The sequence below is a fragment of the Phallusia mammillata genome, chromosome 5 (genome assembly GCF_965637545.1).
Source record: "Phallusia mammillata chromosome 5, kaPhaMamm4.hap1.1, whole genome shotgun sequence".
Taxonomy (NCBI): domain Eukaryota; kingdom Metazoa; phylum Chordata; class Ascidiacea; order Phlebobranchia; family Ascidiidae; genus Phallusia; species Phallusia mammillata.
In genome coordinates, this window is record NC_137256.1 from 27728772 (window position 1) to 27755383 (window position 26612).

General features: G+C 37.3%; 4 protein-coding genes and 1 long non-coding RNA gene across 7 annotated transcripts; 2 read left to right on the forward strand and 3 right to left on the reverse strand.

The window, feature by feature from the left end:
• Positions 1-189: 189 nt before the first annotated feature.
• On the forward strand, positions 190-4637 carry LOC145228154 (cytochrome P450 4F4-like). 2 transcript variants are annotated; one of them, XM_080093150.1, is made up of 11 exons: positions 190-427; positions 843-990; positions 1132-1264; positions 1640-1795; positions 2026-2185; positions 2241-2393; positions 2461-2548; positions 2604-2706; positions 2771-2996; positions 3520-3602; positions 4341-4637. In XM_080093150.1, the coding sequence occupies exons 1-11, from the start codon at positions 218-220 to the stop codon at positions 4507-4509; spliced, it is 1629 nt and encodes a 542-aa protein (XP_079949276.1). In that variant the 5' UTR covers positions 190-217; the 3' UTR covers positions 4510-4637. The 2 variants fall into 2 exon arrangements, with proteins under 2 accessions (XP_079949276.1, XP_079949277.1); XM_080093151.1 differs by having other exon boundaries at positions 2780-2996.
• A 1867-nt stretch (positions 4638-6504) lies between these two features.
• Positions 6505-12211, reverse strand: LOC145228155 (nucleotidyltransferase MB21D2-like). The gene is made up of 10 exons (XM_080093152.1): positions 11946-12211; positions 11459-11586; positions 11157-11274; positions 10894-11016; positions 10515-10641; positions 10020-10236; positions 9078-9256; positions 8396-8626; positions 7617-7741; positions 6505-7298 (listed from the first exon to the last, which is right to left on the reverse strand). Exons 1-10 carry the CDS (start codon positions 11978-11980, stop codon positions 7121-7123), a joined length of 1461 nt encoding a protein of 486 aa, XP_079949278.1. The 5' UTR covers positions 11981-12211; the 3' UTR covers positions 6505-7120.
• A 442-nt stretch (positions 12212-12653) lies between these two features.
• Positions 12654-18733, reverse strand: LOC145229207 (cilia- and flagella-associated protein 45-like). The gene is made up of 12 exons (XM_080094506.1): positions 18667-18733; positions 18331-18453; positions 18014-18144; positions 17658-17802; positions 17066-17236; positions 16582-16760; positions 16104-16232; positions 15574-15721; positions 15072-15212; positions 14307-14473; positions 13617-13812; positions 12654-12978 (listed from the first exon to the last, which is right to left on the reverse strand). Exons 1-12 carry the CDS (start codon positions 18667-18669, stop codon positions 12874-12876), a joined length of 1638 nt encoding a protein of 545 aa, XP_079950632.1. The 5' UTR covers positions 18670-18733; the 3' UTR covers positions 12654-12873.
• On the forward strand, positions 14570-18346 carry LOC145229210 (uncharacterized). The gene is made up of 4 exons (XR_013860389.1): positions 14570-14656; positions 15093-15251; positions 15531-18201; positions 18283-18346. It is a non-coding gene; the product is annotated as an uncharacterized LOC145229210 (long non-coding RNA).
• Positions 18734-19373: 640 nt separating the features above from the next.
• LOC145229208 (beta-1,4-mannosylglycolipid beta-1,3-N-acetylglucosaminyltransferase brn-like) lies at positions 19374-23045 on the reverse strand. 2 transcript variants are annotated; one of them, XM_080094507.1, is made up of 7 exons: positions 22719-23045; positions 22319-22448; positions 22153-22196; positions 21923-22090; positions 21338-21566; positions 20339-20798; positions 19374-19989 (listed from the first exon to the last, which is right to left on the reverse strand). In XM_080094507.1, the coding sequence occupies exons 2-7, from the start codon at positions 22435-22437 to the stop codon at positions 19804-19806; spliced, it is 1206 nt and encodes a 401-aa protein (XP_079950633.1). In that variant the 5' UTR covers positions 22438-22448; positions 22719-23045; the 3' UTR covers positions 19374-19803. The 2 variants fall into 2 exon arrangements, with proteins under 2 accessions (XP_079950633.1, XP_079950634.1); XM_080094508.1 differs by lacking the exon at positions 22719-23045 and having other exon boundaries at positions 22319-22536.
• Between the last annotated feature and the right edge of the window lie 3567 nt (positions 23046-26612).

Consider the following 26612-nt stretch of genomic DNA (forward strand, 5'->3'; position numbering starts at 1 on the left):
AGACTCAACCACATTGCTCAGCTCAAAGGTGATGTTGACGAACTTTGTAAGACGGCAAGCCCGAGACTGTCGACTCGCTCATGCTTAAATACAGACTTACAGAGTCATGCTTACAAATTTTCTTTGACTTGTGTCTAATTTGTAAGTACAGATCAATTAATCCTTACAAAGACTTTTATCTTTAGGAAGTCGACAGACAGTGAGTTGTTATAGCAAGATGTCACACTCACCTGCAGCAGCAGACATTTCATCCTCTCAGTTCGCACTGGGTTATGTCTTCGCATATCTTCTGCCTGTGCTTGTCCTCTCCGCTGTCATCGTCAAATATGTGAAACCGTTCGTGCAGAATCAAGTGAGATTGCGAAGGACAGCGAAGTTGTTGTCATGTGACGAAGATGCTCATTGGTTGTATGGTCATGTGAAAAAGGTGATCAATTTCATTACAAAGTTTTTACGTTAGGTTTTTATTTGACTTCAAACAATGTTTATAGTTTATACCTCGTCGGTGTCTCTTGAAAGGTTTGATAGCATACCTGTGGGTTAGGTTGTTACTCCCAACAAACTGGAGTGCCGTTAAAATACTGCACTAGCCAATATGGCCGATCTCTCGTCACCAGCTGCATTGATGAGACCTTATAGGTCGAAACAGTGTGCACTGTTTGCAGCCTGTGTTGGTTATTCAATTTTGCGACGAAAAACCGGGAAACTGGATGTTTTTGGACAGTTCATATTCTTGATGTGGGAATGATGGGCAAATTGCCGAAAAAATGTTTGATTTACAAATGTTTTGTGCTAGCTTGTGTTATGTCCCCTGTCCTGACCCACACACAAATCTTCTGCAGGTTCCACTTAACAAATATGAAGGCTTGTTGAAAATGGTGAGAATGACAACTTCTAACCCAGCTTATTTCAGCTACTGGTTGGGTCCATTCGATATGTATTTGCAAGTTTATCACCCTGATGTTGTCAAAACTATTTTGTCCAGATCATGTAAGTTGAGCAAAAACTGATTCTGGCTACTTCATTTTTTTGTGCTTGTGAAAATATCTGTATTGTTGTCACTGGATTGATAGTTTCCTAATTGGTTTATCTTTGTGTAAGCTGAAGTACATTGGCTCTTTGTTGTTTCAGCTCCTAAGGGCCCCGGTTACAAGAAGATCGTCACTTCGTTGCTTGGTGATGGTCTCATTGCTTCCAGCGGAGAAACATGGAAGAGACATAGAAGACTTTTAACTCCAATATTCCACTTCAACATTCTGCAACAGTAAGCGCCTTGTCCCCTTTCCTGCCTCCTTAGCAAGCGGCTATCATAGACCGATTGCTGTGTCGAAATTTAACATATACTCTGTAGTTAGCTCTATGGTTATCCTCAGCGGTGGGATTTAAATTGTTTGCCAGCCGGTTCTATCATAAAAGTCACATTTTGTAGCCAGTTCTGTTACAAAAAATCCATTGACAGTAACCAGTAATGCTAACCGGTTCGCTGATCTCATAAAATTTCGTGAGGCTGTTCCATAGAACCGGTGCCAACCGGCTGAATCCCACCACTGGTTATCCTGTTTATTGAAAGGCTTGTGTGATACATTTTGTGTGAATGCCCACAGTTTTTCATTATCTCATCCACCACATTTAAACGCAGACACTGCGAGGTTTTCAACTCCAACTGTCAACCAGTTATCGATTGGTGCGAAGAAGTTGCCATCAGCGGAAAAGCCGAAGATATATCTGTTATGTTGAGTGAAGCTTCGTACCGTAACATGATGGAGTGTATAATGTCACAAGTACCAGATGTGGGGTGAGTTTACCAACAATTTGAGAAATTCTAAGACGAAGCCCTTCAGCAAGGGATGTTTCGACAAAATAAGCGAATTTCTATTATTTTGTGTTAATAAAGGTTGGAATTCTGTGGCGACAATGACTAGAAGCAAGTTATTTTACTTTTATCCGTTGTTCGATAGGTCTCACATTTAACAACAAAGTACACCACTCTTTATGAAATGAAAGTTTAGCTTTTTTTCTTTACAGCAAAGGCGAAGATTACAATCAACTTGTCCGAGAAGCTTTCCAGATTGTGTTGCGGCGCTGGTTTAATCCGTTCTACCATAGTGACTACATATACAAGATGACAAAGGACGGGAAAAGGTTCTTTGAGATAACTGGACGGATTCACGCCAAAGTTGCCGAGGTGAAAAGATTGTTTTGTGACCAAATAAGGGTGGTTTGAGAATGTTTCGTTGCAGATTATAAGGGAGAGACGAGCGCTGTTGAATTCTCTGGAGTCAGATTCGGTTGAAACGACGAAAATTGACGACAAGGCGACAGGAGAGTCGTTCGATTTCCGCAAAAGGAAGGGACAATATGTTGATTTTCTTGATGTGCTCATACAGACCAAGGTGAACATTAAAATAAAACAACGAACGCTTGCTGCTCACATGCAACTAATCAACGAACATGTTGTAGGACCAAGACGGAATTGGATTGACGGACAAAGAAGTAGTAGATGAAGTTCAAACGTTTTTCTCAGCCGGCCAGGAGACAGTGGCATATGGTAATGTTGTAAGAAACAAGTCAAATGCAACCGAATTATCTCGTTTCGTTTGCAGGCTTATCATGGTTCATGTACCAACTTTCGAAACATCCAGAATTTCAACATAGATGTCGGGAAGAGATTAATGACGCAATCGGAAGCAGACCGGAAGTGAAAATGTAAGTTATGAAAAAAAAAAATGACTGACAATTTTACCATAGCATTAAAACCACATAAACCAAGCAATTGTAGTTCTGACATGAGCAACTTGCCATATTTGACTCAATGCATCAAGGAGAGCCTTCGTTTGATGCCGGTTATTCATCTTGTTGGCCGCCAACTTGACGAAGATACCACAATATCTCACCGTTTTAATGGACACAAAGAAATCAAACTACAAAAAGGACAGAATGTAGCAGTGAACATCTTTGCAATGCATCGGCATGAAGAAATATGGAAAAATCCATTGGTGAGACAGAATTTGTCCACAACATTATAATTCACTTTTTTGTGAGCTATTGCGATTGTAGAAGTGTCCAATGTTGCTTAAAATCACGTGAAACGTCACATTTTGGTTTTTTTTACCCCCTCGGCTCTATAGGACAGTGGTCGGCCACCGCCGCAAGAAGTTGGTTACCGGGCCGTATACGTTTTCAGGCCAAATATTTTGAAACATTTTGCCTATGTATCCCGGGTGATAAACTTACTTTGGCGTTTCCATTGCTAAATATTTGCAGTTTTTTGAAGACCGGTCCGCGATAAAATTTCAGTTTTAAAAACGGTCCGCAGTACAAAAAAGGTTTCCGACCCCTGCTATTAGACGTTAATAGAGAACGAACGTTAATGAATAAACGGTTTGTTTTGTTTTCAGTACAAAATGTTACAGTAAGAAAAATTAAATGTTAAAAGTTTTTTTTGTAGAAACGATTCGTAAGTTATAATGTGACCATGGTGTAAACTCTTTAACTAAAGAACCTTTTTTTAATTTCCAGGAATATGACCCAGAAAGATTTACTCCTGAAAATTCAGCCGATCGACCTTCGTATGCGTTTGTGCCATTTTCAGCTGGGCCAAGGTAGAAACACTTGTTTGTTTCCATCAACAATTTATTAGCTGGATTATTCCGTTTGATATTTTGCAAGCGAAACAGTTGCACATACAACAAATGGACGATATATAGTCTACCACAGGGGCGTTAACCCCTGCGTTTGGCACGCGAGGTGGTTTTTCATGGCACGTCAAACGGTTTGCGTGTTTGTATTGAAGTAACAATTTAACCTGTTACATTGCTTGTTTATAGTTTTTGTCATGCCATTGTCTTAAAATTCAGCCTTACATGCACAAAACACTCTGCTTTCTCTTTATTATTGATATCAGCTGGCACGAACCACTATTATTTAGAAAAGCGTTGACACGCGAGGTCATTAACACATGGAAATAACAAGTAAATTGGCACGCGTCACGTAAAAGGTTGCCGACCCCTGGTCTATCATATTCTTCAACGCAATTCAAAGTCAACAAGCAGCAATACTGTAATCTAGACAACTTCTCGTCTGTCGTTAACACCACTATAGGTTGTAGACTTATTTCTGCCTAATTCCTTCAATTCCCCGCACGTACATTACTGCACACTACACTTACCAGCAAAACACATACAGTGAGGAACTTGCATCATTGCATGCAACCTGATTGTGACGCATGAACCAAACAAACAGATCATTCATCTAACAGTAGCGCAAAATAATTCAACTTCTAAACACTGGCTGTCATTGTGTGTGAAAAAATATTTTAAAGCTACTTTATTTGATTACAGAAACTGTATTGGCCAGCACTTTGCCATGCACCAAATGCGAGTGATAATTGCACAAATCCTCCGAAGATTCGAGGTTTACAGAGATGCTGACACGCCAGAACCAAAACCCATTGTTGGTCTCACACTCCAATCCGAAAACGGGATTGCAGTCAAACTTCGTCCAGTTTAAACTGATCGTTTAGTGTTAGATGTTGTGTGTTAATTGTCACTTGTTAATTTTTATCTCACATACAGTTACCACTTTACCTGTGCACTAATTTTTTAATGTTAATTCTACCCTATTGGCTTCGAAATGAATTTTGTGTGTGACTTTTTAACAGCTGAGCCAGGAGTCAGATTTATAGCCTTTGACTTATCAGTCGTAGACATTAGATATGCCGTTCCCTCATTGGGGTGATGACGAATATTCACAAAGGTTGGTGTTGAAGTACCACATAGATATCAAATGCACAGGTGAAGACATGTGTTGTGTGGACTGTGGATTGTGTTGTAAAATTTAAAGGCCGTATGCTAATCGAACCTTCAATAATAAACGTTTTACTAGATACTTTATGTAGGTGTAAGTAAAGGACTGTAGTAGAAGCATAAAAAGTCCTATTTTGTGTATTGGAGTTGAACTTGTGTAAAAAAGAACAAAAATGAAAACGAAAAAGCCTGTGAAAAGAAATGAAGCAATAGCACCACACCATACAAAGTTGGTTTACCAATACAGAAAAATGTTAAGAAACGAAAATCCTTCAAAAACAGATAAACCATCAAAAGAATTTTCCCAAAGACAGCCGCGAAAGAACATGAAAAAGACAAACAATATTTTAAATGCTTACAAAAAAGGATTAAAAGTCACAGAGGATAAGAAAAAGAAACAGGAAGAAAGAAGAGCGCAAGAGGAGGAGCGACAACAAAAATTAAAAGCGCGAACTCAGATTCACCGAAAATTGGAGCAAAGGACTTCTAAGGGGCAACCTATCATGAAAAATCGAATAGATTTGCTACTTAACAAAATTGAAAGTAAAAAAGATGTTTATTGTCTGTAGTTTTGAATTTGTTTTGTTCGTTTTATGTTCATGTTTATGAATCAGGGGGTTTTATTGCAGTGAATTTGGTTAAAAATTGTTAGGTTATTACTTGCTACAAATAAAGCGTCAATTCCTAATATGTTTGCCGGCTGTTTCCATATGTGTCGGATCTGTGACTTGGTGCATCAAAAATATACAGGATCACTTGGATTCTTGGTACTGTTTTTTATCACTTGAATTATAATGTTGTTGTAATTACAAACCATTAAAGCCCGAACTGTCAGCTTTTCATTTGTTTAGTAGTTCGCTTAGGTTGAGTACTTTATAGTAGCCAACTTTATACCTCGTGGTGCAGTTTAATAAATGTTTGATGCACCTTTGTATCACTGGGTGCACCTTAAAATAACTCGATGTATCTTTATTCCAAGCGATTTAAGTGATCCTGTATATTTTAGATGCAACAGTATGGTTTAATATTAAGCTAGGTGTCCTTAACAGTGCCTAAATCTACCTAAGTATCTTATGAAGAAAGCTGTGAAACTAAATACATCATGTTACCACTTGATGCCGCATGTTATCCCATGATGTGCAGTTTTAATAAACATAATATGCTTCATCTGAAAATTTTAATTTTGCAGACTTTGAAACGGGATGGTTAGAGCTATTTGGTTTATATAGTTTTCGCTTGTTGAGCTTATAATCTCACATTCCGTAAACCATGTGGCATACTAAAAGCGGTTTAGTAACTGCGACTATATGTAATTTAACAAACCTTTATTATCGTGACAATTTGACATAAATGATGGTTTAAACCAGGGGTGCACAACCTGCGGCCATAGAGATGAGTTTGCGGCCGTGAACATGTTCATTAAAATATATGTACTGGAGGACGTGACGTAAATAAAACTCTTTTACTAAATATTTTTATTTTTAAACTGCTCTAAACAGTTTTTGCGGTGCTAAAAGGATGTATTACCAGCCCAGTAGCCTTATGCATCAGACTTTTTGTAGCAAAAAGGTTGTGCACCCCTGGTTTAAGCTAACTATTCTTCACATTACCACACTTTATGTTCCAACCCAAATCTTTGTGCCTTAACTAAAACCTGTGTTAATGTGCCTTCCGGTCATAAACAAAACTCAACACCACAGCAGCTGTTCTTGTTTATTTGTTTGTTTTGCCAACAAACTTATGAAGAACTGAATACATTGGCATACAAATAATAAGCTTCGAATGTAAGAAGTAAAACAAATGCTCATTCCTCAAGTAAAAGAAATCATAAAAGTGCACAGAAAAGAAGCACCAGCACTCACTTAATGCACATGCATACAAAATAATCAAACACAACTGTTTTACTCCAATCTTATTCCATAGGCAGTGACATTCATGTGGTAATGAAGCATGTTGCATTGCACTTGTTTATTAACATTACTGAACACAACTTGATTAAGTTTTGAATTGCAAATTTAATGGTCCAAATTAGTGGTGGCCACATGTTCCAGTTACTTATTGCACACAAATGTTTCAATGATATATTTAAGTATATGATTATAAATTTTGGTTACTTCATAGAATTTTGTCAATTGGGATAGTTATATTAAGTTTGGTCAAGTTGTGTTACATTTTAGAAACGCTATTCAGCCATGAATTATTTTGGAAATTGGTCAAATTTCAAAGTTACAGAAATGTTGTGCTTGACTACGAATCGCTCGTTGGCATGGTAACGTCCAACAATTCCTGTGTAACGAGTCTTGGAGGGATGTAGCTCAGAAAAATTTGCCATCAATTCTGAAATGTGGTTGCGACGCATCATCTGGGTTTAGAAATACCGAAATACTTTTTCCTGGGTTGCTGTCGACGAGTCGTTTCACTTTCTCGGCTAAATCAAGTTCTTGACGAGAATCAGCACCGACCACCGGTTTAGTAATTGTGTCTCCATTTACACTGTGAACAAGAGACAACATTTTTTAAGAACAAGTTTTTAGTATGGCGTCAGTAACACTTTGTTTTGAGAAAGTTTAACAAAATGAGAATAATTTTAAGAAATATAGTAAAAAAAATATTTTAATGAACTCAAAACCTGGCAAAAATCCACTTTTGCAGGTATTTTTTAACCGAATGACTTAAAACTTGGAGAAAAAAACACTTGTACAGGTCCTTGGCTTATCGTAGTGAAAATCACTTTAAAACACTTTTTTTACCAATTTTGTCTATTGCATTACAGATGTTCCATTTCTAACACTTATACGATCTAAAACCTACCCAGTAATATCTTTCCGCAAGGTCAGCTCTTTCAATTGTTTGTCGTGATAATTCTTGGTCAGCGCTCGAGCAGCCTTCACTTGGTCGACAGCATTCCTCACATGTTCAGCTGGGTCACTGCGTACCTGCCCACCACAAATCAATATCTTCATTTTTAAATGCTCCCCGGAGTCTTGTTTCAACTCCATTAGCTCTCAATGTGACTACTTTCTGTTAAATTACTGACAACCAGTTTTCTACTTTAGTTCCAACCCAATGCAATGAAAATATGAGTTTTAATGTGCAAACTGTGATTATTCTGACATAGTTATATCATTGTGAAGTTTGTAAGTTCAGCAAAATGTGCCAAATTAAAATGGAGACAAATTGATTATTCAGGATTTATGTCTTATATTTTATGCCTGGCTTGCTTCATACATTGTGGTACATTTAAAAATGATTTCATGATGGAACTAAACATGCTTTTAACCAATGTCTAGGCCAGGTTCTAAGGCTGAGGAGAGCCACACTTGGGTTTGGTTAGCGGATTGCAGACCACAAATAGCGAACACTTTTGTATTGAAGGACTGAATTCACTAATCAATGGACTTTATTTTTTGATACCAGGATACTATGGAAAAAAATTATGTGCATATTCGCAAAGCATGGAAGGCCCTTATTCCCTCACAATATACACATACTGACCTGCCACTCTATGATTAACTTCTTATTTTGCCAATTGTAATCCACTCTATCACTATATGCAGAAAGTGTTTAAAAAACTGAAACTGAAAACTCACCATTAGAACAACTTGGCAAAGTTTTAACATTGTTTTGTCGTCGAGATGTCCGATCATGTTGTATTGCGGAATGAAATAATTCGGACATGACCGACTGAGCAGGCACTGAAGCGTATCATCGATAAGTCCCAGTAAGCATTCCGATATTGTTTCGTCGCAGGCAAGGTAATGTAGTTTTACTCGGTCGCACGCCCACAGTAGCAAGCCACGCAGAATATAGGGTTTTATTACCTGTAAAATAAACAATCATGTATAATTCCCAGTGTTTAAGAAAAATGACACATGAATGATATTTATATTATTTTAACAAAAAACATCATTATTATTATTATTCAAATGAAAAATTTTGTATTGACAGCTGTTTCAGCAAGCATCAGTCATCCCATAATTTAGCTAATACATCAATCACTGATAACAACATGGCTTACAGTCAAGCAATACAAAAAAATCAATAACATAACAGAAGCCAATACAAACATCTGCACACAGGCCTTCATTGGGAGAAAAACCATAACTGTTCTTCAGCAAAGTCATCAATATTAACTTTTGCAAAACATATTAAGTTTTGTAACATGACAATAGTTTTTGTAGTAATACTTTAACTTTAAAAAAGAATCTCTCAGCTTGTTGCTTAGCGGATGAAGACTGCAAAAAACTTATGCCTAATTTTGTGGTGACTTACTTTACTGTAACGTCCAAGTGCTCTGTTCATGACAGCTTTGAATGCATAGAAAGTTTTCATGAAGGGCATAGGAATGAACCTTTTCAGTTGAACCTCGCTTCGTGCAAACGACAACCTCCATTCTACATCCTTGTTGCCCGTTAAGCTGCACGCAGGAACCAGGTGAAATCCGGTAATCACTGAAACAAGAGGATTTAAAATAATCAATCACCACCTAAATACCTTATGTGACCTGAATATGTTGTGCTTCATAGTTATAAGAAAATGGATTGTGCCTGTTATTTTTGTGACATACTTCTATATTTTTACCTACAACCAACATAATTATATTTCTTGAATATAAAATTGTGTGCAAAACCTTTCTCAATACACAATAATCATTGAAAAACAATTTGTCAAAAATTTTTCCTTCACAAAAATGCAATTGACATAATTTGCATCTTATGTAACAAACGAGGCATGACCACATCCCCTATCTTGCCTATATCCAGGAAGGTTAAGACGATGTAAAAATAAACAAGATAACGGAAGTGTTCTCTATTGTAAACAAAGATTCAGTTTGAACTTGTGACTGTCGATGTTTAGGGAAAGTTGATTCACCAGAAAATTTATCCTGTTTCACACAACATTCTTTCTAAACGCGTGAAATGATTAGGATCGCTGATAAGAGATGTATCAAAAACAAGACCGCATGTAGCACTTAAGGAGCTGAAAGCCCTAAAAGGTGGGACATGCTTTTACAGTAATCACAATATTTATAAATCATAGTACGCCAGGCACATTGAAGCCCTGATAAGGAATTAGCCGGTCACCAAGCATTCCCACATATGGCAAGGCATAGGCTAGAAAAATTTATACAAGAGTATGCCGTGATCATTGGTTTGCATTAACGCATCAGGACTGATCCCAAAATTTATGTTAAACTTTTTATAAACCCATCACCTTCTTCCTCAGGAATTATTCCGTCCCAAAAATGAGTTTCTGACAGCCACCCCATAGCGACGGCAGGCCAACCACGAAATGAAACCACAGGCACAAGATCGTACATGATTCGAGTTCCGCCGCTGTTTAGTATAATCGTCGTTGCGAGTCCGTTGTTACTGACTGTTAATATCGTAGGATTTCCTCTCTTTGGTTTTGCTTTTACTTCATCCGTCACCTAGTTCACAAAATTTGTAATTGTAAACAAAAGTATAACACTCTGTATAGTTTAAAAATGGATTACATCTTTGATATATTGTATAATTTAAAATAAATTACATCCAGCTGTTTAGCAACATTTACAAACCATTAAATTAGAAAAGCCATTTTGGTAATTTTAGAGCAATTAAAAATTAATGCCAAAGGAATGATATAATCGCATAGTTAATGGGATACATGGAGGCATTGCATTTAAAAACCTTGTGTGGTTATAAGCGATGTAAAGACGTTACTGACCTTCAGTAAGGCATCGTGGAACCATTCGCAAACTTTAGGAGGGGAAAGATAATAGTTTGTTTCGCCCTGTTGTTCCACCGCACAACAACATGATTCCCATCGAGAAATTGTTTCATCATCAAACAACCTGGAAAATATTAATAAGTTTATTAAATCAACCTTTCTGTTATTGTTTACATTTACCAATGACAACAAAGGACTCAAAACTTTCAAAACATTAATAAAAACTAAAACTACAGAGCATGTATAACAGAAATACAATTTGGTCTTGTTTGTTATAGAACATTTCATTGCAGATGTTTCACTGTAGTTGTCATTAGTAACTTGAGCAATTGTTAGGATGTAATGAAAAAGGTGTTGAAATAAACACAAGACCTACTTAAGACTCAGCCATGAATGACATGGAATAGAATGTCTCATGTCCAACACAACTGGCTGATTTCGGTCGTGGAGTTTCAGAATTGGAACAAATAAAGTGTAATCAAGATCGAAGTCATTTCCCCTGAAAAAACATTAAGTTGAAATAAATTTCCTTCTCAAACAAGGCTTTACTGTTTTGACAGCTGACAAATACTTTATTAAAATAGAAGTTAAATATTATTGGAAATCACTTTTAATCAAGATTTATGTTTAACTTCGTACCTTGCCATTTCCCCAGGTCCATCTACATCGATATCGAGCGTCCCGTCTCGTGCTCCTCCAGATAAAAGCAGATATTCATTCGCCACTGGAAGTTTACCATCCAGTTTCTGAACATCACCTAAACATTATGTAAAGTCCTTTAGTACAGAAATTGTTGACAACAACATAGTTATCTAAAACCCTTCAGTTTTAAGTATATATTCTGCATGTAGTTTTGCACAAAACTGTAATTCAACTTTTTGGGATGTATATGTACAAAACGCAACATGGTCCCTAATTAATTTTTCAACATAAAAGTCCACCTAGAATATTGAATATGTGTTCCTTCATTGTGTGGACCTCCATTGCCATCTGATCATCAAATTCATGCCGGTCGAACTCATCGAAAACATTTATTAAGTTTTCAAGCCGATTAATACTGCAGCCAGACCTAAACAAGCATTTAGATGATTAAATATATTTATTGCTTGCAACATTTTTACATTTTTAAATTCGTTGGTCAACATGCAAACAAATTAACCTATAAATTCTGTGCAGTGTCAGAGGGATTTTTTAAAACAACACATTTTGCTAATACCAATTATCATAGCAGTTCGCTTTGCTTCAATCTAAATAGTTGAAACTGTTTACCAAATATGTTTTCTATTTAAGTTGGCCTGTTGTAATGCTTAAACTTAAGTCATAGACTTCATATAAGTTAACACAAGGGGATCGTTTAACTTGAAGTGTCTTGCCTGAATCATAAACATTTAAAAATTGGAATTAAAATATTCAATTCCATGATTTTACCTGAAGTCGACTCTTTCAAATGTGTTTTCCTCCATAGTGAGTCTTCACTAAAACCTTCACTTGATTCTATTTGTTTCTAATCATTAATTGATCAGTGGTTGTCATTTGCAAAACAAATATAATCTGCAACCATTAGTCAGTAAGTTAATTGCAAACTGAATGTTTAATGCGTTTCTGTTGGAGAAACTCTTGTAAAAATGCGTTAACATTTATTTACAACGAATACATCTCATATATTTGCTTTTGCAACTCGATATTCCAATAAAACGTCACCGCTCCAAAGAACACGCAAATAAAACGTCAATAATCGGCAACAGTTGCTACGCCATGGCAAAATGACGTCATCCTGGCAAGTCACGCGTAACCTGCGTCACTGAGTCATGACCTCATCAAGTTTAGCGAGCCGTGACCACTTTGCTGGGTTTGCATTTTTTCTTTTGTATTTACTCACAAAAATATTTTTGTGGCAAACGCGTTTGCCAAACTTACTAAAACAACCCAAATGCCGTAGTTTTAGTTAAAAGAGAGTATAAACTGCTTCATTTTATAAAACCTTTAAACGCTGTTATTCATTGTGTGTATATTATAAACGCTTTTAAGTGACAAAACAATAAGCTAAGATTGGGAACTTGATTTAAGGGTTTTAACGATTTCCTTTAAGCTCAACCAATTAGACTTTCCCAAGCTTGAATCACAGACAGGTTAAGTTTTTAGACGCAAACCCTTTTTATTTTGTTCAATGTGTGAAAATTTAGCGTTTTTTTTTATATAATTCAAAACAAAATGACACGCATTTGTGTATGAACCAACAGTGTTTAATTTGTATTTGCATGTTTGCTAATAAAACACACTTGCAAACAAAGGCACATAAAGTGACGAAAACAGAACATGTGACACATAAACAGCACATAGATATTTCACACATTGCTTAGAACACAAGTCCTTGTGGAGCGTTTATTCTGCGTTCCACCTCTGCACAATATTTGTCAGGAACACCAGCTTTCTTCAAATCATCCAACTTCTTCTTTTTCACCTGAAATAGGAAATGGTTTGTTATTTTAACCATTGTCATCATGTTGTTGGATCCAATGATATAGATTGACCAGACCTTGCATGAACCAAACTCATTTTCTAATCCAGAAATGAACTTATTTTATAATTGAAACTCATGCTATTATATGTTTGTTTTGTACAGGCCCAATCTACTGGTTAAACTCGAATTTAACTGTTTTTTAGATTGCTTATTAGTGTTACCTAAATTAATCTAATACGAATCAGCCGGTCACCAGGCATTCCCGACTGACAAGGCTTGGTGACTGACCAATTGAGAATAATCAAGGGTGGGATTCAGCCGATTCGCATCGGTTCTGTAGAACAGCCTCACGAAATTTATGACATCAGCGAACCGGTTAGCATTACTGGTTACTGTCAATGGACTTTTTTGTATCAGAACGGACTTTTTGTTTTTGTAACAAAAGAAAAATATGACTTTTGTGTTAGAACCGGCTGAAAATTATGACTTTTCTGATAGAACCGGCTGGCAAAAAAATTAAATCCCACCACTGAGTATAATTACTTCACAGGCCTGATGTACTATGATATAGAAATGAGTTTACCATGAATGCTTTAGGGCTGATCCCAGTTATAAGTTTATGTTTATCTTCAACTTACATCATCGAGTCTCAATCTTCTCTGCCGAGCTTCCTCTTCCATCTTGATTCCCTCTTCAAAGAATGATCTTCTATCCGAGATCTTAATCTGCTCCTTCTCACGGATTTGCTTCCTTACATCATCCGCGTGCATCCGACTGTCCTTCAGAGCATCCTCCTCTTTACGTTTGTCGATCTCAACAAGTCTCTGCTGCTCCCTGGAAGTTTGTAAGTATTTCATCGTTTATATTTTACTTGTTACTTAACTTTTTTGGGCTAAACCAGGACTTCCTATCCTGGACAAGCACCACCTTTGTAAAACATGGTATCAAGTTTAGCAACATATAAGACTATATTTGTAGCAGGGGTTGCAGAGTCGAAGGTTTTAGAACTCGGCTTCTTACAATACAAGGAGTGGGATTCTATTATGTTGCATAACTTAACACCAAGACATGTATGTTTGTAGATGGCAAATAAGCTGTAATGGAGCAAAGTTATTTCTGGGATGCATTGGAAAGCTGTTGTGGACATGTTTCACCATCTGTCTAAACCACAATAGCAAACCTAAATAAATCAAGACTCTATAAATATTAGGAGTCACAGGAAATCTTGGAGCCAGTGTCAGCCTTCAGTGCTAGGAGCCATACCAAGTGAACTTTTTTTGCAAAAACTGCCCAAATAAATAACAGAAAATAAATTTATACTTTCTTACTTCAGCACTCTTTCAAACTCAAGTCTTTCCCGTTGAGCTTGGACGGCCATGAAGTGTTCCTTGGATTGGATTTGTTCAGTTCTAGCTCGCTTCATTACTTCGTCAGCCTGAACCTTCTTCTGCATCTCAAGCTGCTCCTTGCGACGCCATTCACGCTCTGCTTGTTCCTGGGAGCAAAATAAGATGTCAGATCTAAAACTCAACCAAACAGATCTCTGCTGGACAAGCCAAAGTGGTAACAAGGCCAGTTCTGCTTGTAAGTTGACCGTTCTACTTGGAAAGACAACAGCTTGGAAGATAAGTGTCAGCAAACAACATAGAAGCTATCACCACATTGTCAAAGAATAAAGGTAGTCACTGTACAAAATGCCCACATTTCGTCCAAATTGGCTGCAAGCACTTTAACCTATGCATGTGGGTTATGTAACAAATTGCATTAGAAATTGTTTTCTATTACCGTATTTACTCAACTGTAAGCCACCCTCGATTATAACCTGCCCTTGAGTGTAAGCTGTATGTTAAGGTGTCAAACATAATGTAATCAGCCCTTGATAACATCGGTATAACATAAAAATGTCGCACAAAACGGTAGGGTAAAAGATTTAAAAAGCCGCCGCTTACAGTTGAATAAATACAGTTACTGATTTCTTGGCAAAGACCAAATACAACCAGGTGCTCTTGTCACTAAACTAACAACTATTTGTATTAAACTTATTGTATTTGTATTAGCACTCAACTATTTGAATTCACAAGTTAGTGTGTTACCTGGTTTCTCTTTGCCCTCAGCGCATCCTGTTCAGCCTGGTGATCCCGCGCTCTCTCCTGAAGAGCTCGGAGACGTGCAACCTCCTTCTCCTTCTCACGTCGGATTCGTTCTTGCTCTTCTTCATATTCTGCCTCACGTTGCTGTGAAAAAATAAAATGTCAAAAAAACGGAATTTATCGGTGCAGTAAAATTGTTTCATTGTTGGTGTTAACTTTTATAAATTTAACCCTTTATTAAACTTTGGTGAAATTGTTTTTGTTGTTGTTGTTTTGTAAAAATTTGTGCAAACAAGTGGTGTAACTGAATGGGAAATTGTTGCTCTTCTATGTGATATAGTACGTTTTATTGTAAACTAAAAATGCTTTGAAACACTAACTTCCATGCAATTAATTATAGGTAGCTTGTGATCTTTTGTGATACTTAATAACCACTTTAAAGACTGAATTATTCATGTGCAGATATTCAAGCAATTGACCGAGACATATTCAACACACGACTTACAGCTTTCTGTTTCATGTATTCAATCACTTTCTGTTCGGCCAACTTCTCCTGTTCAGACCTCAACTCTTTCTGTCTCTGATGTTCCTGGTTGATCAAATCAATCTCCTTCTGCATCTTCAACTGTTCCTGGTGTTTGCGTTCCAGCTCCCTGAGAAATGTTTTGTTTAGATGCTGGTTTGTATAAATTTGTACAAAAACACACAAAGAACATTAGGTTTGGTATTTGGGTAACTGCCTAAAGTTTGTTATGGGTGGCACTGGCATGTCAATTTTTCTTAACCATATACTAATTTAACCTATTTAGCACAGAAAAATGTATTTGCCTTCACATAACCATTAATAGACTTGCAGAAAATTAAATTAAAAGAAGCATAAAACAGCTTTGATTTCACTTTTTGTGATATGATGTGGTGGCTGACTTACAAAAACACTTCACAGATTCATGTGAGTTTGAGGACTCATGGTTGTGCAAGTGCAGTACCATTTAAAATCAATTATTTGTACCCAACATGACGGCCAGTTTCACTTACTTTAGATCTTCCATTTGTAGTTTTTCCAGATATTTGAGCATTTGTTGTGATTCCTGGTCCTTGCGTTCCTGGTCAAGCATTCTCTCCTGAGCGTTTTGCTCAATTTGTTTCATAACTTGGACTGCTCCACTAAACAGAAAACAATATTGTCAACACAAGGTCACTGGATATATACATTTCTAATCATTTTATTTAAGGTTTTTGTCAGGATAAATTAAAGCAGTTCACTCAACAGTTTCGCACATTTTTATCATTCCTTTACGTGAAACTGATGTAACCTCTCATATCACTGATGATGGCATGAACATTTACCGAAACGTTTAAACAATAAATTATGTCACTTTTTATATCTATTTCGACTGTTAATTTCACAATTAAACTTATGAACAGATCCGTACATAGCGTTCATTTAACAGGTTGCCAAATTTTAATCATCAGGTATATTTTTGGTATATTTTGTAAAACATTATTTTCTTACGCATATCTCTGTTGCTTTCTGAGTTCCTCGATTTCTTCTTGAGCTTTTATAGCATTGATTCTGTCGATTTCCATCATTGTGTCAAGCCTCTTGTCCTCAGTCTCCATTTCAGACTTTACAGACTTCTTTTCAAGAATCTGTGCATCCCGGATTGCATGGCATTTTGCATTCAGTATGAGCTGAAAAGTAGTATTTGTTTGGAATGTTAAAAAAGCATCCAGCCAATACATGGTAATCTGCAGACAGTGCACACTGTTTTGACCTATAAGGTCACATCAGTGCATGCAGTTTTAATGTTTCTGTCAAAATTCTTCAGTTTAAAAAGGGCCATCACTCTGAAACACCATCACATCAGCTACACAAACTTACAGATTACTTTTAAAACATTTTTGTGGCCGATTGAATGCAAATGGTGACAGAGTGTTAAGCTATGTATAAAGTTTCCTCTATAACTTTTGTATGATGACAATCGAATCCAACCAACCTCATTAAGATGTTTCACTTCATCCTCTTGTTCCAGGCGCTGAGCGTTCGCTTTCTCCAACAAATATTCAGCTTTCTCTTTTGCTTCTGCTTCGAGGTCGCTCAGTTTCTCATTCTGCTTTCGTTGCAGCTCTCGCTGTTTCATTTCCTCTTTGCGTTTTTGTGCAGCCTCCTGTGTACAAGGGTCATTGGGTCAGAAAATGTTTCATAAGTTGAGTTGCTTGGTGAAAGAACACATAGCTTCGCAATTGCACTAAAACAATCACCAAGCCGGGCACAGCTGTGCAACGTTAAAACGTTTTGAAGCGCAAAATAATGGAGGGCACAATTGGTGGATAATGGCTGATCGCGCTGGAGCTACCCTGTATTATAAAGCATTAATAGGCTATTTCACTAATTAAAACAAACATAGCGACAAAATTGCACTAAAACAATCACCAACCCGGGAATAGCTGTGCAACGTTGAAACGTTATGGAGCGCAAAATAATGGAGGGCACAATTGGTGGATAATGACTGAATGCGCTGCAGTTACACCGTCATTACAAAGCATCACGGTTTCATGGCAAGTTCTCTATGTTTAGCAGCATTTTACCATAGCCTGGTCTTTTTCAATCTTGCTCATTTCATATTCTTGTTGAATTTCCTCTTTAGTTCGAACTCTGGATGCTTGACGGATTTTCACAAACTTTGAAGGATTGAGAACGATGCTTCGACCTGAAGGGTCTGTGCCAGGGACGCTAAAAATATTTTCAAATTTCATGTATAACTATGGTACACAGGATAAAAAACAAGATTGGCATGAAACTCACATAGCCATTGTGCACCTAAAACATTTGGACGAAAAAGATTCATTTTGTTCTTACAGAAAACAATTTAAATGCTTTTCATTTCCCTGGCCCTAGTAATACATCTTAATGTAATTGCAAACAGAGAGAAACATTCACTTACACAACATTTCGGATCAGGTCTTTTGTGATAACTTGGATAGTTTCAGGTTTTCTTGTTTTTGATCGAAGTCCGTTCCTTCGTGGCACTGGTTTCAACACCGTAAGGTTTTCCTCTTTTGGTTCACATTTTGGCTGAAAACAATTTGTGATGAAAAATATACAGGACAAAAAACATTAACCAGCTGCCAGGTAAGTTATGTAACTATATGAGACCAGTTTCTTTTGCCAAAATCAAGTAGAGCATCCTTAATTCAAACAATTTTTTTGCAGTCCAAACACAAATATTGACAGAAGCTATTATATTTGATTGGAATTTACCTTCGGTGGACCACCAAACAAGGTTTCATCCACACTTGATTGTTTGGATTTTGTTCTGTATCTTTTGGAATATCTTGAACCGATGGAACCTGCCGATGACACTGATGCCACTCGGCTTCCAGGCTGAAAAGGAAAAAGTAATTTAGTTATTAATTTTAATATAATAACAAACACTAATTTTCATGCAACACAAATTGCTGCAACTTTGATAAAATGTCTTTAAACCGACAAATATGACGTTTTTAGAGGTTAACCTCATTACTGTCTTTGCATCTTATATTTCGCAAATATAAAAAATCCCTATGGCCATATTTGAACACATTTTAGGTAACTTACCATGTTGAAAGAATATCAGGTAACTTAACTTCAATTTTCACTAAGTTATTCGGTTTCTTTCAGTCGAATAAAATGTAACAACAACTTTCTCAAATAAAGGTGCGTTGCCAAGCGACACAAATATGTGACAGCGCCTCTAGTGTACGGTGCTTGATTTTTTTTACCCCGGGGAGGGATATTCGAGCTTTGCCTCGTGATTAAATTTTGGTAGGTTAATCGGAGTTCCATTATCGTACATGAAAAAAACCGTTAACCAGTCTATATTTTTGCCACATCAAAACAACGGCATCACCCCAAACTGGTCCTTTTACAGCCTAAAACATCTCTTATGAATTTTTACAGCCTAAAACATCTCTTATGAGTTGTTTATTTTCGTGGTAATCACTAATTAGACATTACTTAGTGCGTTGCTGCTTGTTTCAGCCGAACTTGGCGCCTCCATACCTCATTTATTAATGTTTTCTACTTAAAAACGACCACTATCTAGTCGCAATCAGTGTTATTTACCCTGATGAAGACGACCTGTATAGGATGTCGAAACGTCGGAATAAATAACATTTGCCAGAAGAGCTCCACAAACTTGACCACTATCCATTTTTCAAAAAGGATATCCGCTTCAAAGATTTTGAATCCACAAATTGTAGCACTGCAACACCCCAGCTAGTTATCTTCCATTAACCCACAGCCACATGATATGTTTTCACAAATACAGACATGACGTTGTATTTCACTAGCAACATTGATAAACAATACAAAAACACAAATATGTATCAGCACATCAACAAAATAAAAATATTTTGATATAAAACTTGCATTTAAAATAAACGACAAACAAAAAAATACACGACAGACTGTTGCACTCTATCCCACATAGCATCTACATAATAAATGGAGTAGCCAGGAGGAGCCAATGCCCTTTCTTATTAAGTTGTACATGTTGAACAACCAAGGCAGCCCACAGTAATAACCTGGCAGTGAGCACACCACACAAATAATAACTTTTTCACCAACATATCCTCTTACATTTTTTCCTAACATGCTTTATATGTAAACAAGTGTTTTGCATTTAAGCATGGAAGAATGTTGAACTTGTTTTCTTTCAGTCAGACACAGTGTAGTACAAACTCATGCATATCATTAACCAAGATAACATGTGTTGCGGTTCGTTAACTTGGGACTCCAACTTTGCCAGACTTGACTGATTTGCGACGGGATATCAGCTCCGTCGGCCATGTCTCCCCACAGATGCTGCACCAGGATCCCATCGAAGTTGTCGTTTGTGCTACGAAACTGAAATTCATGACGCACAGAATGTGCTGCCGGCTGCATAAAAATATATTTGATCAGTTTGACAAAATTAAACAAGGACTTGAATAGTAGCTGGATCAAAAGAAAATTGCCGTGACAAAATCCTTTTTTTACTTTACCGCTCCCCAAAAAACTAGTTTGAATTCATTTGATTTGTATGTATTTAATAAACCTGAAGAGGGCCTTCGCTGTGATCGGGCTGTCAGTGGGCTGAGTCTTAGCCATTGCACCCAAATGCAGGCAATTCAGCCATACATACAAATGTTATATTTCAACCATTACAATGACAACAATCATTAAGACAAATGCAGTATAATGTATTTACTCCACACAAGTTTACTGCCATTTCTGTTGTTTAACTTACCACAATATTCAAATCTCCCATCCCCATTTTACGGCGCATGAATCCAGTGACCCACACATCATCCATCATAATCCGTGGCATCGAACGTGAAATTTCAAAAAGCTCAGAAACTGTTTTCACTGGCACAATGTACATTCCACCGCGGCAGTATTTTGGCCAAGTACTTCCAGAGTATTCCTCGTGTGATGTATACCACTTGCTGAACCAGTTCCTTTCTGGATAGTCCTTGCTTTGGTAGCTGTACACACACAAGATTGGAAGATGCTCATAACAGGGTCTTGACGCTGGGAATACCATTTCATTTCTGCATCTTGGAGGCTCAAGAAACTTATGTATGAGATATTTTGCAAGGTTGGGAATGTGGAGAACAATATCGTCATCCATGGATGAATAAAGGGTTTCAGGGTGAAGGTGCATTGACGACCACTGCATTCCGGCCAAAACTTTTTCTGGTACTGATCTGGTAAAATATGAAAAATTATGCTTTACTATTGGTAAAAAAAATGTTTTAAATATCTGCCATATGTGGTTTTTATGTCTGGGCAAATACACAAGCTCCATGAGTACACTACAGACCTCTGATGGAAACGTAAGATACGCATGCTGTGACCACATAACAGTTTATTTCATAGCATAGATTTTTGTACATTTAAACAGAGTGTGCAAGAATTTTAAAAGAATATTGATTAGCAATGCTTTATGCAGAAGAAATTTGCCTTCCATAACTCGGGGATACAGTATTTCATTTCACTCTATATCAGTTGTTCTTAACCGATAGTCAAGGTGAAATAAATTGTTGTTTCATGTTTTACTTGAATATCTAAGGTAATAAATCTGATTATTTAGTGACAAAGTTGAGTGTCTTTTTATGAAATCAAGGCAGTTGTTGGGAATGTAAATTTGGACTTGGACAGAGAGGTAAACTTGAACTTGGTCACTTTAGTGGGAAACTACAGCAAAAAGACTAAAAACCTCTGCTCTATGTTAACTTTTCCCTACCCAGCATCATCGTAGAAGTCAACCTGTAGGATATCGTTGTGCAACTTTACTTCTTCTTCGAGCTTTTTCTGAATGGCGTGATGTTTTGTTTTGCCGACGACGAAAACATTTCTGATCTGCAGACCCAAGTGAACTTGTATTGACCCCCAAGTTGACCGAATAACATTTCTCCGGTGGTGATTTGAAACTGTGCTCTTGATCAAGTTGACAATTGTCCAGTGAATATTTCCTGAGTTTAAACAAGTTCAAATAAAAAAAACACATCAAAATGGAATACTACATATCGTACAATATATATGTAAAGATTACATTACTGAACTAAATTATGTAATAAGTTTAACAGGTTAAAGATGTACTAATACAGGAATCGTCCTGATCCATGGATGCTCAACAGATAATTCCAATTACATATATTGGCATTACTTAGCTGACGATTTCTGCACACTTCATTCACTCTGTGTATTTCTTATTACAAACCACTACAGATGATATTGATTTCATTTTTACCCAAACAAATTTGGCATTATAAGATCTGAACAGTCCTAAAAAGCTGCAAAATTGACAAGGTTTAAAGCATAACAGTACCTGCAGATTTACATCTTTTGATTGAGGCATCTTGGTCGCTGATTTCAGGAGAAATTAGAAATTTTGCTAAACTCCGAGGCTCTTTCATTGGTTTTAGTAAATTCCCTGTGAGACGTTCATTTTCCAAAACTCCAGGCATTTTCTCCCAATATATTGGCAAGCATGAATCTAAAAAGAATGTGATAAATTGTCTGTTTCTGTTGTAAGTTTACTGTAGCACACATTCATACTCGAGTTTTTGTCCGTTACTTCTCTCTGTGCAACACAAATAGACCTGAAAAAATTTTGTGTTAAAATCAAGTTGCTATAAGGTTTATGTTGATTTTAACTAAATGTTAACCAAAGAAATTGTTGGTGTTCTAAAAAGTTGAAAATCTCACAACACTTAAAACTTACCACGGTGGCTCGTCAAGGCTTACATAGTTAAATATCTTCCATGAAATGACGAGCAAAGGCAGCAACACCATTAAATGTGTCGTCAGCCTTGTTCTCTGACACATTTTTGTCAATTTCATGTAATTTGTTGCTGAAGAAAAAAATTTAAAACCGTTTGTTACAAGGTTCGCACAACAGGGGATTTACCTCATAAAAAATCACTCAACCTTGAATAGTTGAGTTGAAGATAAACTAATTTTGTTGTCGTTTAAAAGAAAACACCAATTATCTAACAAGAGAATCTCAGTTACAAAGAAATGCACTTCTGGGTTGGTTAAAAGTCATTAGTGACTTGCTTAAAATGACTTAGTGTCCGCTGTTTGAAAACAATATACGTACAAAATTAGACTATTTTACTTGCCTTGCGAGTTCAATAGTTTTGTTTTCAGCAGAAAACAAGTAGAAGTATCATAGTTATCAAGTAGAAAACATAAAAACACTAGCTTTATAGGCGCCAAGTTCAGCTTAAACAAGCAGCAGCAACGCACAAAGTAATGTCTGATTAGCGATTCTGTTTTCAGTTCTGCAATCCGCCTCCTGTCTGATACAATGTAAGCTTCAAACAAATTTTCGAATCAATTGTTCAACCCATCAGATCATCCTGCTAATTTTCCTCTTCCTTCCGAATCAATCAATCACATCGAAGCATCGAAAAAGCGGAAAAAGATGCGAAACGGCGCCGTGCGTTTGTGGTGGTGCCGAATTGTAAGTCGGGCCGGGCTTGGACTCCTCCAAAAAAACGTGCCTGATTCGGGCAGGACTTTACACTCTGTGTCAGTATTTTTTGTTGAATAAATTTAATTAGCCAAGTTGGCAGTTGCTGGACCTAAACTAACGCCAAACAGCCCTAAAACGCCTTGTTAAAAACCAAACGTCCATTGTGTTTGTTGTAGCCTATTGGTCTTTCCCGAAGCTTCAATGTATAGGCCTGTCAATCAAACTTCCTGGCCTAAACGGGCTTCATAAAAACGATTTGGGTTCGGGCCGGCTTTTACTTTCGGGTTCGGGCTCCGATTTCAGACCCGCTTATAACTCTGTTGTGGTGATCTGCAAAGTTTTTCTGTGTGGCCGCTGAAAAAAATCATGAAATATAAATTCGTTGAATGTTTTACCCAGTTGAATGTTTTATGCGGACAATTTTACCGACATGGTGTGTTTACAATTGCTTACAGATACTGATGATACTGTAAAGGCGAAATATATATGTATACAGTGTTATTTAGGGTGTTTTGGGGGACCGAAACGGTCCCCCAAATTTCTCCAGCGGTTTCCCAAAATTTGGACTTGCTACTAATATGGCTATTTTTTGGTATTTAAATGAAACACTTGCGGTCTCTTAAAACTACTTAGCGGTCACCCAAACCAAACCTTAAAAAAACCCTGTATGTATATATATCTTAAAACCGTGTAAGGGACATTTAATGACTTAATGTTTTTCACAAACCTAAATCGTTTGTCAAAACAGCATTTATATACGCACCTGTTTATAAGTTTAATGGTGAAAATAACGGCCATATTGACGTAAAATGCAACATGCTTTATTGTTCAAAGCTTTTTTATGTTTCTACATAATTTTTAAAATACTACACCTTTTTTTCCGATAATTTATATCAATGTATTTTTTTAAACCCTTCTATTGGGCTACTAGAAACGCGCCTTATAATGTGCAGAAAATGTTTTAAGTGTATTTTGGTTGTGGTTACCCAGATTTAAAGATTCAAACGGGACGAACAGGCTACGAAACGGTTTTACTTTTCAACGAAATTATCACTAAATCATTGCATGACAAACCGACCCAGCGCGTTTCAATACACAGTATAGAAGAGAAGAAAAGGCCAAGCAATTGCGTCACTTAAGTGACGAAATTAATTAATTAAGATGAAAGGTTACGTCGCAATACGGAGAAGTGCCACGACAGCAAGACATAACTGTTGTGCGCTCTAATGTTGTGCATTACTACCAAGCACTATACGTTTCAGATGATGGATGAGCGTAAATATAAACAAGCAGAATTAAATGCAACTCGACCAAAAGTCGTGACCGGACACACACCCCATTGGTATGTTACATCGTAGAAAAAACATCGAGTGAGAAATGTTGGACTCCAGACGCTGTGCTGCCTAATCATAATGATCATGTGTTTAAGCTGATTAATGTTTGCGAGTATTTGCAACGCAGCAGTGTTTGCCGCTGTGACTGAAATATTTCCTCCCGACCCGACACGTCATGTATTTACGTAGATGACGTCAGCGCCGTCAGACAATACGCTTCTGTTTATTTTTTTCAGACTACAGCTTATTCATATTTGCTCGCAAAATTAAAATTTCACGCATACAAGTTCAAGACATGTCCCAGCAGGCAAGCTGGAATTCAGCAGTAACGAAGTTAGTTCAAGCAAATCTTCGATTGTTTCGTCGCGTGATTAGCTGTAGTAGCACGTGTTTAACCAAGCGTGGCTTTTCAAGTGCGTCGCGCGTTTGCTTTCGAATGCAGCTCGGCCAAGAAAGTGGAGGCAACTTTACAAACCTGTTGTAGTTGTGGCATTTCGGTGTTTTACTCCCTCGGGCATTTTCTCTGCGCGTTGTTCGGTTTTGGTGCTGGTTCAACGGGAAATAATTGAAACATTGCACGAAGTTTAAAGAATTAAAATGACGAGGCAACAATTTGAAAGAGTTATTCCACGAAGTAAACGAGCGACAAATTCGACAGTTGAGCTGCGATGGGAAACAGATTCAGCGTTAAATCACATCGCTGCGGGATTGAATGCTGAAGTATTGGAATGTTTCGGTGTTTACAATCCTGTGCTGTGTTTTTACGATTGTTTGCTTAGATATGTTTTTCTCGTATAAAGCAGCGATGCTTCGAGCTACACAGAAATGTTGCATATCATTCTGTCGCAGCAAAACAGTGTCCAGTGATTTAGGCTTGCAAAGCGCAGATACTTTAAGCTTGCAAAACCCAGTAATTTTGCCGGAAAGACTGTCTAGACTGGAGACATTTGCTTATATGTGACATTGTTGTAAAAATGTGTGCTAGATGTTTTAGATACTTGCAATTAAACAACAATCAATCTTTAAAACGTTTTTACAGAATAGGTCATATAGGTAAGTGCAGCGCGTTCAGCATATTGCTTGAGTCGTGAATCGTACCTCTTTTGTTGCACTTTGGAACGTTCTTAGACTGCGCAGCAATTTTCTTAGACTCCCGGTAGACTTATTGTTCCAGTAATATTCTGATTTTGTCCTGGAGTCAACTCAACTGTACCTATTAAAGGCGTCACACCGAATCAGCCGGCCTCCCAAGCATTCCCATGTGGCAAGGCGGAGGCAAGAAAAATCTAACCTGCGGTGGGATTCGAACCCTCGACATGAGTCTTTCTCTGACACTTATCTACAAAACATCAGTAATATAAGCTGAAAAGTTTCAAGTCAACTTTACCTGACCAAATTATTTTTCAGGGAATCCCTTGTTAAATGCATTGTGAATAATAAAATAAATTGTTAATTGTAAAAACAATTCACACAAAAATGTCGTTCCTGCATGTGTACCTTAAATGTGATAACCTGAAACACTCTTACGAAGTCAACTGCAAACCGGAACTCGACGAAGGCGTTTGTGACGTCATACACAGGACGTTCCAGTCTGCATCCAATGAGCTGGTCGATATTTATCCCGGAGGAACGCAAGCGAGCATCACGTGCCATCCTTACATCAACAGAAGAGACAAAAGCGGACATCCGGGTGACTTGGCTCTCAGGTCCGACATCTTCCTCACTCTTCTTCACGGGTTGGAAGAAGAGGGATGGGATCTCGTGGTGGGAAAGAGCATCCACGATCACGAGGGAATGATCTTCCGGAAGAGAGTCAGGCATCTTCATCATCAGCAGCAGATGAACGGACGAAGACGCCCCGCTGATGTGGATGTGGAGATGGTGGACGGATGCTCGTACGCTAAATCTACGAGAAAGTGATCACGTGATGCGACACGGTTTAGCGGTTATGACCCCGAGTTACCTCTCGTTGAAACTTTGCAGATTTTTGTTTCTTGTTTTGTGTTTTTTTTTATTGTTCTTTTATTGGTATCAAAGGCTATTCGTGTTTTTCAGAAGAAAGAATACTTTTTTGTGTTGTTACAAGTTTCTTAACAAGGCATTTCTTGGACATTAAGCTTTAAAATGTTGCAAAATCACCCCACCCTTTACAGACCAAACTTTACTTTGCCAGTGATTGTGATTAGTGTTTGTCCACTGAACTA